At 47.9% G+C, this 16,988-nt stretch overlaps 2 protein-coding genes across 2 annotated transcripts; one reads left to right on the top strand and one right to left on the bottom strand.

Annotated features, from left to right (window-relative positions):
• Positions 1-76: 76 nt before the first annotated feature.
• Positions 77-2,462, top strand: EDB91DRAFT_1158083 (kinase-like domain-containing protein). Its single transcript, XM_041319693.1, has 10 exons — positions 77-329; positions 439-750; positions 810-943; positions 991-1,050; positions 1,102-1,167; positions 1,219-1,341; positions 1,423-1,553; positions 1,609-1,685; positions 1,737-2,079; positions 2,129-2,462. The coding sequence occupies exons 1-10, from the start codon at positions 216-218 to the stop codon at positions 2,140-2,142; spliced, it is 1,374 nt and encodes a 457-aa protein (XP_041172900.1). The 5' UTR covers positions 77-215; the 3' UTR covers positions 2,143-2,462.
• An 11,972-nt stretch (positions 2,463-14,434) lies between these two features.
• Positions 14,435-15,341, bottom strand: EDB91DRAFT_1310677 (uncharacterized protein; the record flags this gene model as incomplete). The annotated part of the gene is made up of 3 exons (XM_041325098.1): positions 14,435-15,052; positions 15,161-15,206; positions 15,322-15,341. 3 exons carry the CDS (start codon positions 15,339-15,341, stop codon positions 14,573-14,575), a joined length of 546 nt encoding a protein of 181 aa, XP_041172901.1. The 3' UTR covers positions 14,435-14,572.
• Between the last annotated feature and the right edge of the window lie 1,647 nt (positions 15,342-16,988).

A 16,988-nucleotide genomic window follows, 5' to 3' on the forward strand; every position in this document is an offset into this window, starting at 1 on the left:
CGTTATCAGATAATCTAATCTTAGAGAGCGCCATGGCGATGCTCTGAGACTACCGCCGAAAGGCCAGCCCCTTCCTTCTGAACGCACACTCCCACTGTCTACCTGGGTTCTTGGGGTACATATATTTGAGCTAAGCTGATCCGCATCCGCATCTTTCTGAGCTGAAAATTGCCGATACTGGCACATTCCTCCACGGCAAACGCACCATATCAGCCATGAAACACTTATCACTCAAAGATGCCTTACTTCCTCAACCTCCCAGTTTCGTAAAGAAACAATCATATGAGATTCACGAGATTCTTGGATCTGGGACTTTTGGGAAAGTCATGGTGAGTTTCTGAGTTGATATGATGTCGTCCCACGGTATGGAAGACATATCTGCTCCACCTTCTGCTTGGGTATCATATCAAATTTCAATGCTCTAATTCTGCACCTTAGAGAGCGACATGGCATGTCCCCCCTGACCTGGTCGACGTTTCGCGGCAAGGGGCGTTCCCATCATCGCCCACATCCCCGACCGACCATGCTCCAGGTCGATCTTCCATCCCTCTTCTCCATCCACATCATATGAAGAGGTCTATTTCTCGAACAGCTAGCTCTTCCGCCCCTTCATCACCGGGAGGAATTAATCATATCTCAATAGAAAAGGAGGTTGCTTTGAAGGTCATTCCGAAGAAGAAAGTAAAGGGAAATGAAGCCGCTGTCTGGGGCGAGATGGATGTCCTCAAGGGTCTTGATCACCCCAACATTGTTCGTCTACTGAGAATGACTTTCTCGTGTGTGTCTGACCCATATTTATATCTACGCAGGTCAAGTTTTACGAATGGTTCGAATCCCGATCAAAGTACTATCTCGCATTCGAGCTAGCCGTTGGTGGCGAGCTCTTTAGTCGCATACTACAAAGAGGAAAATTTACTGAGAGTGATGCCGTTGCAGTTGTTCGGTAAGTGTTGCCTAACGTCCACTCTGCGATTTGACAAATCGCCTCAGGTCCATTTTGTCGGGTGTGAAATACCTACACGAGCATGATATCGTGCATAGGGACTTGAAGTATGTCCTTGTTCTGAAACGAGAAAGTCGAATGATTTAATACGTGTACAGGCCTGAGAATATTCTATACAGAACAAAAGACCCGGATAGCGATATTGTGATCGCTGATTTTGGAATGTGAGGGCCACTTTTTCTAAACTTACGTTTCAATGACGCCCTCGGTTGCAGTGCAAAACATCTGCACTCACCAGAAGAGCAGCTGCATTCGCTCGCTGGGAGCTTTGGCTACGTTGCTCCCGAGGTTCTTAACAAGAAAGGGCACAGGAAAGCAGTAGATATCTGGTCAACGGGGTAAGCGCTAATTTGTTCCATCAACGCCCATGTTTGTAATCAAAATTGACGGCGCTAACACCTCATTTTCTGCACTTACAGTATCATCGCTTATGTTCTGCTCTGCGGTTACTCGCCGTTCAGAGGAGAGGATACACACGAGATGATTCGGGAGACCACAGAAGCCAAGATCGAGTTTCATGACCAGTACTGGTCCAAGGTCTCAGACGAAGGTGCGCCGATGACTGATGGCGTTAGTTGTGTCTGTACTGATATCGACCCATATAGCCAAAGCATTTATTAAACTTGTTTTGAACCCCGAACCATCGCAACGACCCACTGCACAACAAGCTCTGAATAACCATGTAAGTGATGAGTCCATCTCCTAAGCAACCTTGCGCTAACGGCCTCGATAGTGGTTGACAACACACAAGGCCTCTACCGAACACGACGTCATTTCGGGTCTCAGAGAAAACTTCGACGCCCGCAAGAGGTGGCGCACCGCCATCATGTCAGCGCGCGTCATCAACCGTTTTGGCAGGCGACCAAGCACGGCTTCAAGTGCAGGCAGCGGCGGCTGGGGAGAAGACCACGTACACCCTGACAGAGGCGAGGAAGACGTTGAAGGGGAAACCGCAGACGGCGAGTTCCACGACCTGTCCGACCAAATCAAGACGTCGCTCTCATTAGGAGGGGTCGACCCGGGGTCGAACGAGTATGTGAAAGTCATAGGACCGGATGAAAAAGGTGACCAGCCGGGTAAGGGGGATGTTTCCAGTACCCCTGATCTTTCTTTGACGGGTACCAGTGAGCCCAGTATGAAAGGCAAGGCCGGCTTTTCATCGCTTTCCACGTCTCTCTTGAAAGAGAAAGCAGTTCGCCCGGTGGAGCCAGTGGATACTTCAGAATCGTATGTTGCGGCTGATGACGAGTCGGAGCTGAATGTCCCTGGATACCTGCATGGAGGGAAGGTTCCATGGCAGACTCATCCCACCGTTTCTGGTGAGCGTAAGTGGTTCGAAGTGCCGAAGAAGTTTTTTGGGTTGTGAAGGTCGTGTATCCCGTTCATCTCGAAGTCAGCCATAAGTTATGTGATGTAATATCGTACGCAACCTAACCTGGTCTTTCATTTGCTACTCGATTCCGGATTAAGAAGTGGTTTGTCACCCGTAAACGACAGTCGCCCGGGTCTGCTGTCGACCATGAGCATCATTGTCACGGAAAGCAAATACCATTTCCCTAACGTATGCCGATCGAGGAGTCATGTCCGTAGGATCAAATACGAAGGGAGCGTCCGATGATATAAAGACTCATAACTACCAAACGTCGTCACAGTCAATGTTGTCGTCATCTGAGTGGTCATCACTGAGGTCCTCGTCGTAGGAACACATTTGCTCTGATAGAGACGACGGAGTAAACGTATCTAAAGACAGCGGTGGACATCAGTATTTGAAGACAACATAAACAATTCGTGCCCACCGCTGTCGGAGTCGTTGGACGCAGGGGCATTGTCAATGGCCATTGAATAAACTAAAGACTCAGCTCGGGCGCGACACCTCATCGTCCGCAACACAAGTAACTCCAACTGGAAATCGCGATGGTGAGTCTTGATATCAAGGTAAGTTGGCATCAGCTCCGCCAGACTGGTTAGTTCTACTTTGCGTGCTTTATCAAAGACCTCTTGGACGCGAGTGGTCACCCATGTACTCAACAGGGCGAACGAAGGGCCAATGGACTTCAGAGAGAGTGAGAGCAGCCAAGAAGATCAACGACGGTACTGACATTTACGATGACGGACGTTCGTTTTTCTTGGTGCGCAAGTGTGGATTGACCGATGGCCAAAGGGATGTCTATGTCTTGTTCCAATAACCAAGCTCTACACTTCTCTTGCACGGCTACTGAACAGGCCACAGGTGCAACGACGTGTCTCGAGGTTGTTGAGAAAGACCTGACGTCGGACTTGTGCGTGACTGGAACTGCCTTTTCTAAGTAGCAAGGTGTCAGACCACTCGTTCGCTGCCACAGTAAAAGAATCTTACGTGGAAAGAACCTGCACTGCTCTATGTGATCGATAGCCTGGCTGTGCAGAGACACTTCCATCCCACATCGAGCCCACTTCTCTTCCATGAAAGTTCGCTCTGCGATCACACGCCTTCCACCATGCCCATCATTACTTCGTAACAATTCCTCGTTCTGCGCTGCCACCATGCACCACCCAACAATTTGCCAAAGATCACTAGCATCGACCCGACCTTCGAGCAACATGAAGAGAAGGTGCAATTCAGTCCGGAGCTGCACGAAAAACTGTCAGGGTGCACAAACAGACGCTTCAGAAATTAGGGACTAACGGTCTCCGTTGGTATGAGTCTTATGTAGAAAGCCAACCATTCAGCTGGGCCTAGTATGTTTGAGAGTCGGAGCATGCCAATACGAGCTTCCGAGGAGTCGAACGGTGGAAGACTGAAGGAGGTCGACATCTTGCATGAATGAATTATTAGAACTTGAAGGACCGACTGTCTTCCTTCTTTTATAGGTGCCGTAAGTTTGTTGATCCAATTGTATGTCGGTGATTGAATGCCTATTAGCGGGCCATGAGACTACCACACGCAAGCCATCAAGATTAGCTGGCCACAGTCTCTGGCGCATCAGAATTCTCTGACCGCATCAGTTGACAAGTCAAATGATCGCTACCAAGCCTTTCATAAACGGCCTGAAGAAGAGCCCAAGATGTTTTCCTCGGTCGTGTTCGTAGAATCAAACACGAGAGGATATACAAGCCGCGAATCACAATTGGTCGTCTAGTTCGATCTTCTTGATTTCACAAAACTTACTGCTGGAAAGACCAGTATGAATGTTAGTAGAGGTTTGTTGTTGGAAGCATGAATTTATTAGCGATCCTAGAGACACAAGTGTCAATCATTCAAACCTGGGACTCGTCCAAGACATCACATACATACCTTTGCACTAAAATGCAAATACGCAACAAGTCGGCGTGCGCGCCAAACGTTGGACGCTTTTCATACCTAACACACTATGCAGGTGCTATAAATAATTGCGCGTCTAAGGGGATTCATAACTCACACTTTCATCAGGAAAAGCTACCCGTTGACCAGGAGCCAAACGCCAGTTACTGGTTTCAAGATAACCTTCGGCCGGTGTGGGTCGCGTTGTAACAATAACTTGAATAGTTCGTTATACCTCGGCGGCCCGAAGTCGACAAACTCTGTATAGATGTTGGCTGAGCATCCATCAAAACACGGGTTTCGAGTAAGTAGTAGAAGACGGTCGGCGTGCCTGAGATTACGTATGTGTGTGTTCATAGATATTCAAGATATGTATGCTGAAAGCGAATATAGACGCTGTGAATGAACATATAAGTACACGGCAAGCCACACAATTTGTAAGTCCTATGTCAAAAATGGCAAGCGTTCGTTCAAGATCTGAGGCGTATTATTTATATGGTTTTCGCACAACCATCACGTTATATAATTGGCATTTACGTTGTGTATGTTCAGAAGCATTCAGTTGCTCGACGTCTCGGTGACTTCTGCAGGATGTAGGTAACGTACTTATGCGATCTCTTTCCCAAGATACAATTTCTGTCTCTACGGACACCAAAGGTGTGATATCCCTAGCGACATGTCAATATTATAGTCAGCCGAAAATGCTAAGTAGGTGTATTCATGGGGATGTATGGATTATATCTGTACCCACATATCCAACATGGCATTCTAGAGGATGTATGAAATACATACATCATATATCCATGATACATGACATGTACCTCTTCCAGTTGAGCTTTCAGTGTTGTGGATACTCAGATCTCAGAATGGAACAGGATAGAAAACAACGCAACATCAATTCAACGATAGCAAAGAATAGACAATGACAATTAACAGTGATCACTATAGCTAGATTAAGTGCGAAAGAGTGTTCAAATTCACCATAACAGATTCTTCTGAATTGTATCCTGCCACACAGGCTGCATAACCTTCATGTTCATGACAGTCGGACCTTTGTGGCGACCAGGGAATTCCTGCAGATCAAGCTGGAGAACTTCAATCATTGCCCTGTGCATTGGTCAATTGGATAAACAAACAGGCGGGCTGCATATCATGTACTTGTGGTATGCATCTTCATACCTCAAGCCAGAACGAGCGCCTGTTTCATGGTATGCACTTTCGCGAACTTGCTCTAGCATTGCATCAACGTAGTTCCAGAACTTCTGTTGTAAGTAGAAGTCTAAGAGACGAGTCTCAGCGTTGATGAAAGAACCGCTATGACATTAAATAGTACCTAAGAGATGAGTCTAGAGACAAAATAACATGAGCGAGAGACGGCGTGCAAAGTGAATGTGAACTATACCTCAGTGTTGATGAAAGAACCGCTGAGGTACAAACAGTGCGATACAACGAGTTTAAAAGCTATACTAAAGAGTCTGTGATGGTGAATAAAGGAAAGGAATACTAAGAAACATGGTGTCAATGTTGAACTTCCAACACACCCCCTCAACTAGTGATGGAAAAGTCCAGTTCAGTCCGGTTCACCAGAAAAATCGCTGAACGCTGAACTGGACATCACATTCGGTTCAGCAATTTTGCTGAACGTTGGACTGGACGTGTTCGAACGCGTTCAGGACGTTCGGTTCGCGTTTGGTTTTGGGTTCGAACGCTGAACGTTTCAATGTGTTCGAAAGTTGCGTGAACGAGGCTGACTATTAACATGAATTCTAATCTACGTGTCACTAAGATAAAGGTCAGCATTGTCAACACTAGCATCAAGCTCAACATGCACTGCTGCATCAGTTGCAGCTCGTACAGTGCTTATTATGGTAGGCACTTTTTAACAATTGCAATGCCTCGAAGACCTGGGGTGTAAGCCGGTTGCGTCGACTGTCATCCGTCATGCCGCCGCTTGAGAAGGCCCGTTCTGATGGTGTCGAAGAGCCTTGAATTGCAAGGTAATCTCTTGCCATGCGGGAAACGGTGGGGTACATAGTAGAATGGTGCTAGCAAATACATCAATAACTCGGAAGACTAGTAAATGCACAGTAAAATGCTTACCCCCCACCAACGGACAACATCGGCAACCTCCTCCAATGGGCTAGTCAAGTATAGGGTGAGCTCGTGACGTGGATCAATGTTCTGTTCGGATGATTGGCGAGCTAGAATTGTGGAGCGCATCCACGAATGCCCATATTATGTAGCTCCGAGTCGTTCACTGGACTCTGGAATGGGTGACGGTGACTGCTGAGGGGCAGCTGCAACAGGTGCGTGATACTGATCGAACTGTCGAGGAGTTAGCAAGAACTTTTGACCATCACTCAGCATCACTTACTGCAGCTTCGAGTTTTTTCTTGCCTTCGTCAAAGGCATCAGTGTCCCATTGTGATCGTGCATACTCAAGTTTATAGTTAGGATCAAGGGCTGTTCAACATAAGTGTTAGTTAGTGAAAGTATCATGTATGGAGACGGACCTAAGCAAATGAAGTAGACGTCTGTCTCGTCTGTTTTCCGGCTCCACTTGCCCAAATTCTTGAGACCAGCGTGCAATGCATCAGCCACACTTGAGAACTTGTCATCGGCCGCCATGTTTTGCCAGCTTTGCTGCAAGAATTCCAACACCGGAATTGCTCGCCAGACTGTTGGGTCTTTTGAGCTGGAAAAACTCTGGGTGGCATTGGCTGGTTCCTGTAAGAAGACGTGAAAGTTAGTGTAATACTAGAAGATAAATTAAACGACGCACCTGAAGGACTTCGTGGAGAAGCGAAAGCTGGAACCAGTCACTCTGACTTAACTTAAAGTCAGCATACTGCTTCTTTCGCAAATTTGGCACTTCATTGCTATCGTCGGCAAGACGTACAAAGCAGTTGACACCCTGTGATTAATGAGTACATGATTATTATATTTGACCAAATAAAAATGATGTGCACCTTCTGCAACAGAAGAAGGTGAGCAAGGCATGTGAAGAGCGAGGCCCACCGAGTTCGGACCCACTGTAAAAGTTCAAGGACAGGTACATTGACCTCTGCACATGATTGGTGGAAAAAAGCCCAAGCTTGAGGTGACTTTCAAATCTAGTCAATTAATATCAGCAGTGTTTACGTGGACTAGTACGAGTAGCTTTATGCACACCTGTACGATGAGTGCGAGAGCCTTACCAAGTGCATTGGATGTGTCCGAATTGTCAACGTCGTCGTTGTCATCAACATCGTTGCTCGTAGGTCCAATGGCCCGTGAAAAATGGCCTGCCGCAACATTGATTGCATGCTCCATACACCTAACTCTACGCTGACGATAGTCTTCGATCCCAGCTTCAGGGACAACTTCGGCAAATGTCTTGAGTGCTGAATCGTTGTTCAGTAGCATTGTCAGCCGTAAACCACCCAATCTATACATGATATACATTAATTAAGATTAAGTGAGGGTGTTGAAATGCAATACCTTCTTTCGCAACTCAAAACGGTCCACCACTCGAACCAGGATGTTACTGATGTTGTCTCCTGAGTGATTGCCTTCGATAGACATGAAAGAAAGTTGGTCACACTTAAGTTCCCACTCATGCGGGGCATCCGCAGGTGCATCAATATAGTGACCCGTGACTGACAGGTATGGATTGCCACTGTCCTGAAGTCCAAGAATCAAATGTGAAGGACACTCGCCCAGGAATTTCCTTGAGACGCTCAGCGGATCTGAGACTCGGCTATCTTAGCACGACGAACAATCTCTTTGCGTACTTTATGACGGCGTGGGATATCTTTCTCAGAGAGACCTGGGCGAGTGTATGTGAGAAGTCGCCGAAAAGCACCCTTATCTGCGGGTTGGAAGGCTTCATCTTCGGCAACGATCAGTTCCACAATGTAGTCCAGCAATCCAGCAGTAGTGAATGCTGGTGCACGATGCTCTTTTACAACTGCGCTGTCCAAAGTCTTCTGATTAGAGCTAAAATCAGGATCTTCATTAGATACATAGCAAAATGCAATAGATCACGTACAGCATGTCATCCGAAGGTAGTGCACGCACATGTGGCTGAATTCTGCGCTTGCGGCAGTGATCTTTATAGAGCTTTGTATGATCCTTATGTCTGAATAGCACGCTGTCAGGTATATGTGGAAAATATAACAGATGACTTACCTCTGAATATGAGCACGAAGGGAAGTGACACTGCCCTTCAAAAAACTAAACTTGCGGGCAACCCCATTTGCCCTGAAAAGCGAAAGTTATCAAAGGCGAAGCAGCACAAAATGTCCCAAACTTACTTGCAAACCTCACACCAGTGCCCGTCCTCTTCCTTGCCAGTATCGGGGTTGATAGCTTTCGCTTCGCGGGTGAAAATGGTCTGAATATCTGCCATCAAGTCACTTTTACGTCGTTTGGCACCCTGCACAGAGAAATCAATTTGTTAGAAGGCACAAACTTGAAAGATTCACTTACCTCATGGTCCGCGTCACCCATCTCTTTGGTTTGCTGGTATGTTGATGGGGGGGCATCGTCGACATCTGCATCATCGGTACGTGTGTCCTCATCATCGTCCCATTCAGGGACTTCGGCCACTGCATCCTCGTTGGACTCGTCCTCGCTCTCGCTAACGACCACTCGATGGGTAGCCTTGCGTTTGCCCAAAACAGCATTATTGGGGTCAGTAAGTTTGGACGCAGGGCGTGGAACACGTGCAGAGCGACGTGATCCTGCGACGATGACAGCAGGGGATGGCAAAGACGTGCGAGAAGTACTGGGCAGCGGGGTGTCGTCATCCGGATCGTGAAACCAGGTAATATCCTTGGCATCGAGGAGAGTACCATTAGCACCTACAGCACACTGGTCATTCAGCAGCATATTGAGAACACAATGTTAGCAAATTCATGTTGAAATGCTAACTTTTAAGTTTGCGTGGTGTGTGCCAAATGGTGCCTGGCTCGATCGTTGAGTGCTCCAGAGTCTACATGGAGCTTCAACTGTCGAGTGATTAGTACAAATGGATACAAAACCTGCGCTACAGAGTACCTGTAAATCTGAACTCCTGATGCGATCAGAGTTCTTCACAACACGAGATTGCTTGAAAGATTTCCGACGTCGAATTGTGCCAGTGTGGTGGTAACAAAATGAGTTGATCAATCCGTATCATAAGCTGACACGATGTTGCTGAGCTATAATTAGGTCACGCTCTGTTAGTGTTACTAACAGTAATCTTACTGCATCAAAATGTATGCTCCCGTTCAGCATTCAGACGCGTTTGGACGCGTTCAAGACAGTTCTCGAGCTATCGAACGGAGAACCGAACCCTCAGTTCGGTTCTCCATGGTCCTTGAACGTTGGACTGAACCACAGTCCGGTTCACCAAAAGTCCGGTTCGAACTGCGGTCCAGGACCGAACCTTTCCATCACTACCCTCAACAAGACAATGGAGAAATGAAAAACGAGACCTAACAAGATATGAGTGCAAGACTGGAACAGTGATGAGTGAATGCAGGATGAGGCAGAACCTTGGTGAAAATGTCGGCCGTGTTTTTATGAGTCGATAGCCAAATGGGCTGGAATGTTTTGTCTTCGATGTGACAGCAGATGAAGTGGTAATGAAGATCAATGTGTTTCGTTCTGATGTGATTGGCAGCCTCTTTTGACAGTGCAATGGCGCCCGCGTTGTCTGCAAACAGTTGTAGCGGCAAGGAGAGAGGTATACTGAGACATCTGAAGAATGACTGGAGCCAGAGGCCATCCTGAATTGCTGAAGTGAGTGCCATATACTCTGCCTCGGTGGATGATAAGGCCTGCGTGGTCTGTTTCTTAGCGGAGTGCAACACCGGGCCACCATTCAGAAACCACACATAACCAGATATTGACACGCGATCCTCCGGGCATGAGGCCCAGTCTGAGTCGGAGAATCCGTGAAGGTTAGGGTTGATACCAGCACCCCCATAGTGTGTGCACATGTTAATTGTACCCACGAGATAACGCAAGATGTGCTTAGCAGCTGCGTAGTGCTTGGCCTCGGTGGACACATTGTATTGCACGAGACGCATCACAGTAAGGGCGATGTCTGAACAGGTATACATGGTGAGGTAAAGGAGTTCACCAACGAGCTTACGGTACTCTGTTTGCAGGTCGTTGACATGAGGAAACACATCAGTGGGGCATCCGAAGGGAAAGTTGGGGTCCATCGGAAGTGACACTGGGTTGCAGTCAGACATGCCGTGTTCATTGAGTAAGTATGTGATGTATTCTTGCTGGTGCATCCAGAGTTCACGAGTCTTTCGGTCACGAACGAACTGAATTCCGAGATACTTCGTGACGGCGCCAAGATCGGTGATACCAAATCAGTTCGGCGATTTGCCCTTTCGTGCGATCAAGGAAAGTGCGACTATTTGAGCCTGTGAGACCATCGTCGATGTGCCATGCAATGATGAATATCACCCTCACCCCCTCAGCATTAGCATGGTCAAAATTGAAGACGGCGTAATCAGCCTCACAGCGAATGAAACCGAGACGCACAAGGACCTCCTGAAGAAGCTCGTACCAGTCATATGCAGCTTGTTTGAGGCCATAAAGAGAGGAGAGGAGATGGGCAATGAGTCGAGAGCTGTCTGGACCAGCGTGTTCGAATCCAGGGGGTTGACACATGTACACGTCCTCCTGGAGTTTGCCCCAGAGGAAAGCTCATTTGGCATCAAAGCAATCAAGCTCCCAGTCGTGTGTGGCTGCATAGGCTGAGAGAATGCAGATAGAGGCAGACTTCGCCACAGGTGTGAAGGTACGTCCAAAATCAATGCCAGGGATTTGAGAGAAGCCTTGCGCGACCAGGCGTGCTTTGAAGACTGGTCCACCTTTGAGATCTGATTTGAACTCCAGTACCCAGTGACAACCAATAGTGCGACGACCGTCAGGTAACGGAACAAGTTCGTACACGTTCATTCCGGACATTAAGTTCATTTCCTTGTGCATCGCAGCAAGCCAGTGATCGCTATCAGGACGTCTCATCGCTTCGTCATACGTTGCAGGTGGGATTTTAAGGTCATAATCGGGTGCGAGAGGGTTACGATGGGTGTCGCTGCATATGGAGAGAGTGGCTACTTCGACAATGATAAGGTTTGCAAGGACCTGAGAAAAACCAACCTCAGCATCATCTGACGCAATTGCGTCTGGATCAGTGGGTGCCATGGCAGGTAGGTCAGGCATGCGCGTAGGTGCAGCAATGACAGGAGCATCAATGATGTCAGCACCAGTGGAAGGGGGAGGGATACCATTGATCTGGGCATTGTGAAGTTCATGCTGATGAGCGAGGTGAGCCTTATCAGAGATAATGCGATCCTTAAGCAACTGGCCCTTCTCAGTGTGTGCTGGAATGCGACCCAATTGGCGGATAATGGTGGCGTGAGGTGGTTCAGCAGGTGCAGATGGTGGTTCGGCTGCAGGGGAGTGAGGAGCCCCAGGTGGCAGGGGAATGTCGTCGTTGTCATCATCACTGTCCGGGAAAGGACAAGTTGAGAAACTCTCATCGAAGATGACGTCCCGAGAGTTAAAGAAAGCACCAGTTACCAAGTCACAACAACGCCAGGCCTTGACACCAGGTGGATACCCCATAAAAATGGCTTCGCATGAGCGAGGACCAAGTTTCTGCTGAAGTTCGGCAGGAATGCGAGCAAAGCACCGTGCCCCGAAAATGCGAAGATGACTGAGAGAGGGTTGAATACCGTGCAGCATTTCATATGGGGTTTTTCCTGAGGGTAGGGCCCGGGACTCAGTCCAATTGAAGAGGTAGCACACAGTGAGAGCTGCCTCCCCCCAAAGCGATGGAGGTAAACGTGCAAAGTCCAACATTGCATACATACGACCTTTGATCGTATGCATCACCCTCTCTGCCTTCCCATTCTGCTGATGAGCATAGGGGGCAGAGCGTTGACGCTGGACTCCCATTTCCTCAAGGTTCTCTGTGAAGGCGTCATTCATGAATTCTCCTCTGTTATCGCTGCAAAAGACCTTCACCCGCAGGCTGGAAAGGTTTCCCACTGCGCATGTAAAGACCGCCAAGCATCAAGCACTTGGTCCTTGGTTGCAAGTAGCTGTAGGTCAAGGGCATGCGTGTGATCGTTGAGGAATATGATGAAGTAGCATTTACTGTGTGGGGTGATAGTCGGTATGAGACCAGCAGACGTCACTATGAATGATGTCGAGGAAGGCAGCCGCATGCGCGGTTTCAGAGGAATGAAAGGGCTGATGTGGGTGTTTTGCCATAATGCAGGATTCGCAGTGTGAAAGAGGAGCTTTAGTATCAACAGTAACCCCCTTGGCAACCCGATGTAGATGACTGACAGCGTCTCGTCCAATGTGTCCAATCTGCACGTGCCACAGGTCAAGGGTGAGAGGAATGTGTGCAAATGCAGCAAACTCGGGCCCAGGAAGGAGTGATGGGGCCGGCTCAGAGAGTGGTAAGAATTCAAGATTGACTGCATATGGTTTTCCCATTGCTGGGATGGCACCAAGCGCAACATTACAGTAAGTGAGTTCGCAGGTCCATGTTCACATGGAAGTTCACATCCCATCCCTTGGAGTTCATCCCACTAACAGAGAGCAGGTTGAGCAGGGCGCCTGGAGCGTGCAGACAATTCGACAGATGAATGCAGAGGCGATGATCCCCGATGGTGAGGATGGCAACACAGGTGCCACAACCCGAGGTGGTGAGAATGCCAGTGGTTCACAGTTTTGACACTGACTGGATCTGCCGTCGAGTAAGTGTGGAAGAAATGTCTGTCTTTCACAAGGGTGACAGTGGTACCCGAGTCAAGGATCATTTCAAAGGGTAATGGAAGAGCACAGGCGATTTCAGTGGGAACTTCCACAATGGATGCGAATGACATATCATCGAAAAGACTAGCAAGGTCGGTGGCCGCAGCCGCAATGGGAGGCACGGGCACTGCAGGTGCAGGTGCAGGTGCAGGTGCAGTAACTGCAGCTGCGGCAGTCTTGCCTTTCTTCTTTCATTGCCAGGGCGCTTGTCCCTCCATTCCGCCACCTTTACTGTAACAATGATCATGATCATGGTCACCCTTGTTGCAACCCGGTGTTGTGCAAAAGACACCCTGCAGGTTGTGTTTATGTTTGCGAAGACCAGTGATAGAGTTGATGGTGGGTGTGGTAGAGGTTGTATCAGCCGCATTTGCATACTCAGACCCAGGACGTGCAGAATGGATTGCCTGCGTGACGACGTGTCGAGCTGCCTCTGCAGTGATGCAAGACATGCAATTGTTGAAGGTGAATGCGGAAGGTATGGGTGTCCCTGATGCGGGTGTCCCCGTCGTCGTCGTAGTAGGAGCAACCATGTCCTCATGCATCCGCTGCTCGAGTTGAGCCTTGAATTGTTGCCATATGGGAGTGGGTGGGAGACCCATGAGTAAGTGATAAATCGCGTCTGCATCACCATAAGGTGCACCAGCATCAATCAGGCATTCATGTAGAGATGCATGTTGACCAACATAAGCTGAGGCGTCAGCTGAATCTTTCATGCGAAGCGTCTGTACTTGCTGGTGAAGTTGATACTGAGCGCTGATGTCAGTTCAGTTGAAATGCTCTTTGAGTATTTGCCAAGCCTTATGTGTGTTAATGATGTGTGAGCGAGGGATCAGCGAGGCAATAGAAACACTCAAACAGTGTATAATGAGATCCTTAGCCTTCATGTCTTCAAACAGCCATGCTTGCATAGCCATTGTTTCGGCCGCGGTAGGAATTAGTGGGTCGACAGGCATCAGCATATGAGATGGAATCCCAAGAAGGTCTGTAGGATCAAGTTTATCATTAATGTGACACCAAAGATCATTGCACGCCAAAGCGTATTGCATCTTTGTTGCCCATCCAATGTAGTTTACCGATCCCAACAATTCAGGGATGTGGTAATGCTTTCCCATGGCGATATCGTCAGGGAACTGATGAACGATAATGAGCGGTGGGCAGATCGATGTGAGGGGAATATGACTTTTCTAGAACTTCGGTTGATGACTCAGTTTGAGTCAGGGCTCATAACCTGTTGTAAGTAGAAGTCTAAGAGACGAGTCTCAGCGTTGATGAAAGAACTGCTATGACATTAAATAGTACCTAAGAGACAAGTCTAGAGACAAAATAACATGAGCAAGAAACGGCATGCAAAGTGAATGTGAACTATACCTCAGCATTGATGAAAGAACCGCTGAGGTACAAACAGTGCAATACAACGAGTTTAAAAGCTATACTAAAGAGTCCGTGATGGCGAATAAAGGAAAAGAATACTAAGAAACATGGTGTCGATGTTGAACTTCCAACAACTTCTGCTTGTTCCACTTGGGGGGAGAGCCTTGAAGTCCAAAGCCAGAATCAGTGCCATCATCATCATCATCAATTCCATCCGCATCTGTGTCCGCATCCTCGTCCACATCCACGTCCGCATCCAAGTTCGCATCCACATCCACATCCATGTCTGCGTCCGCATCCGCATCCACATCCACATCTGCGTCTGCATCTGCATCTGCGTTTGGATCCGCATGCTCTTCCGAGTCCACTACTTGGGTGTTGTAGTTTGCATTATCATTGGTGGTATCAATACGAATTTGGTGGGTACCAGGGGATTCATCTTGATGCCCAAAGACAAGGTCTGGGTGGCTCTGTTGGAACTCCTCCGCCAGCTGTTGGATGTCGACATGGAGCTGGCTCATTATGTGGTGTTGAAGATCTGGATGAAGTGAGGGGATGAGGTAGGGGGAGAAGAGATCCTTGAGGGCGATTTTTTCGTGGTCACTGACACCAATCAAGAACAAACGAAGACATCACCACTGACTTAAAGTAAATAAATGTCATATTAGACATTCAAAGACACATACCAAGAATGCAAATCTTGTCCAGTGTGAAGAATCGACCTCCATGCCGCTATGTATAATCAGTTTGAGGGTGTCCATGATGCTCAATCTTTTGCTGATTGATGTGGTTAGCTGTAGATAGAGAGACCTCAGCGAGTATTATTGTTGGTTCGAAATATACTTACCGTGGTCTTGATGGCACCATGGATGGTCACCAAAAGTCACGTGACCAATTTACTCAGCAGTACACACAACTCATTGTCATCGAAGAGGCCCTCAGAAATCTTGAAAAGATCACCAGTGCTCTTTTATGAAGTCCTATGTTCAAACAGTGAAAAATTGGGGTAAAATCAAAGGATTTGACCTACCATGATATGTTGCTGTGTGTCAGTCACATATGTGGTTAGGTTGGGGGATAGCATGCAGGCAGTCAGGCGGCCCTTTAGAGCACTCTATCATGTGAAGTCAATCACAGACCCACATGAAGAAAAGACCATCAGTTGCACCTTGAAATCCTTTGAGGTGAGTAATTTCTCTAGATCCTGCAAGACATTAACTTTGTTCTCTTCTTCTCGTTTGAGCTGGCTGGCCCTCATGACAAGAAGCATGTGGAACAAATTACCATTCTGTATGACGCGGAATCAAGCCAGGAAATAGAGGGAAAGTAGAGTACTGTACCTCAATAAATGCTAGTAGTTTCTTCAAAGGTACTCCGTGATCAGTGGCAAGTCGTTGGGCATGTGTTTTGAGCCGCTTGGTGCGCCTTGGGGTGAGCTGCATTGCATCAACACTATAATTCTGTCGATGCCGAACACCTGCGTTAACATCCACACTGATAGGTTGGTCAATATCAGACGATCTGGCAGGAGAAATCGGGCGTGATGAGGTGATGGTCGGAATAACCTGGGATTCTGACGTAGATGTAGAACTCTGTTGATGACCCTGCCTACGTTGTAAGGAGCAAATTCCACTACAACCTCAGTGCGATAACGGCCGATTCAAGTAGTGAGCCTATAATGTTCAGTTTGACCTGGGGGAAGCGGAACAAAGCAAACTGAATTGCTGCCTCAGTATAAAATATGAGGGGCACGACAACAAGTCAAAGGGTGGCCGATCCAATATATGTTCAGCACGAACAGTCACCCATGAAGCTGATCAACTATGATTCCTACCGACCACTATGCAATGTGCAAGTGAGTGCGGCTGACCGAGGTAGTTTGATAAAGAACGGAGGTTTCAAGGAGAACGTGCGGACAGACACGGGGAATGAGATCAGAAAGGAACGGAACACAAAAGACACGGCTTCTGAGTGAGAATTAACTGCATTGCAACAACGGGCAGACGCTCCTTAAGTACAAAATCGACTACTAGGTAAGAAATGGAGATAATCATCGCTTGGGATGCCCAGGCTACCTCGTGGTTCGCTAGAGATATATGCAGGACATGCGGTTGATCATCCGTGACATGTATGGGGATATTTGAGAGTAAGCCGGTCCGAGCCGCTTAAGGCGATGTAATAGGGGAGTTTGAGAGGTAACGGTACTGTATTTTGTCAAATAAACCAAAGAGGAATATACTATGCGCCAGTGAACAAGGATGGATGGATATGGGGTTCGTCTGAGTATCTGTGAGCTAGAGGGGCAAAATACTGCACGTGACTGACCGATGATATGCGTTGATTCTTTGTCAGCTGATGCGCTTGCGTGAGTGGCTTGAACGTGTATGAGCGGGACCATGATCGGCAAGGAGTTGGATAGAGCGGGGGGGTCGAGCGTATGTTGCCGTGGAACGGCAGAGCAAGGAAGTACCATGTCAGTGCCGATCCGCGTCCTACAACGTGCCACTTGGGGTC

This window comes from Suillus paluster (assembly GCF_016628075.1).
Source record: "Suillus paluster strain FC165 chromosome Unknown EDB91scaffold_73, whole genome shotgun sequence".
In the NCBI taxonomy this organism is placed as follows: Eukaryota; Fungi; Basidiomycota; class Agaricomycetes; order Boletales; family Suillaceae; genus Suillus; species Suillus paluster.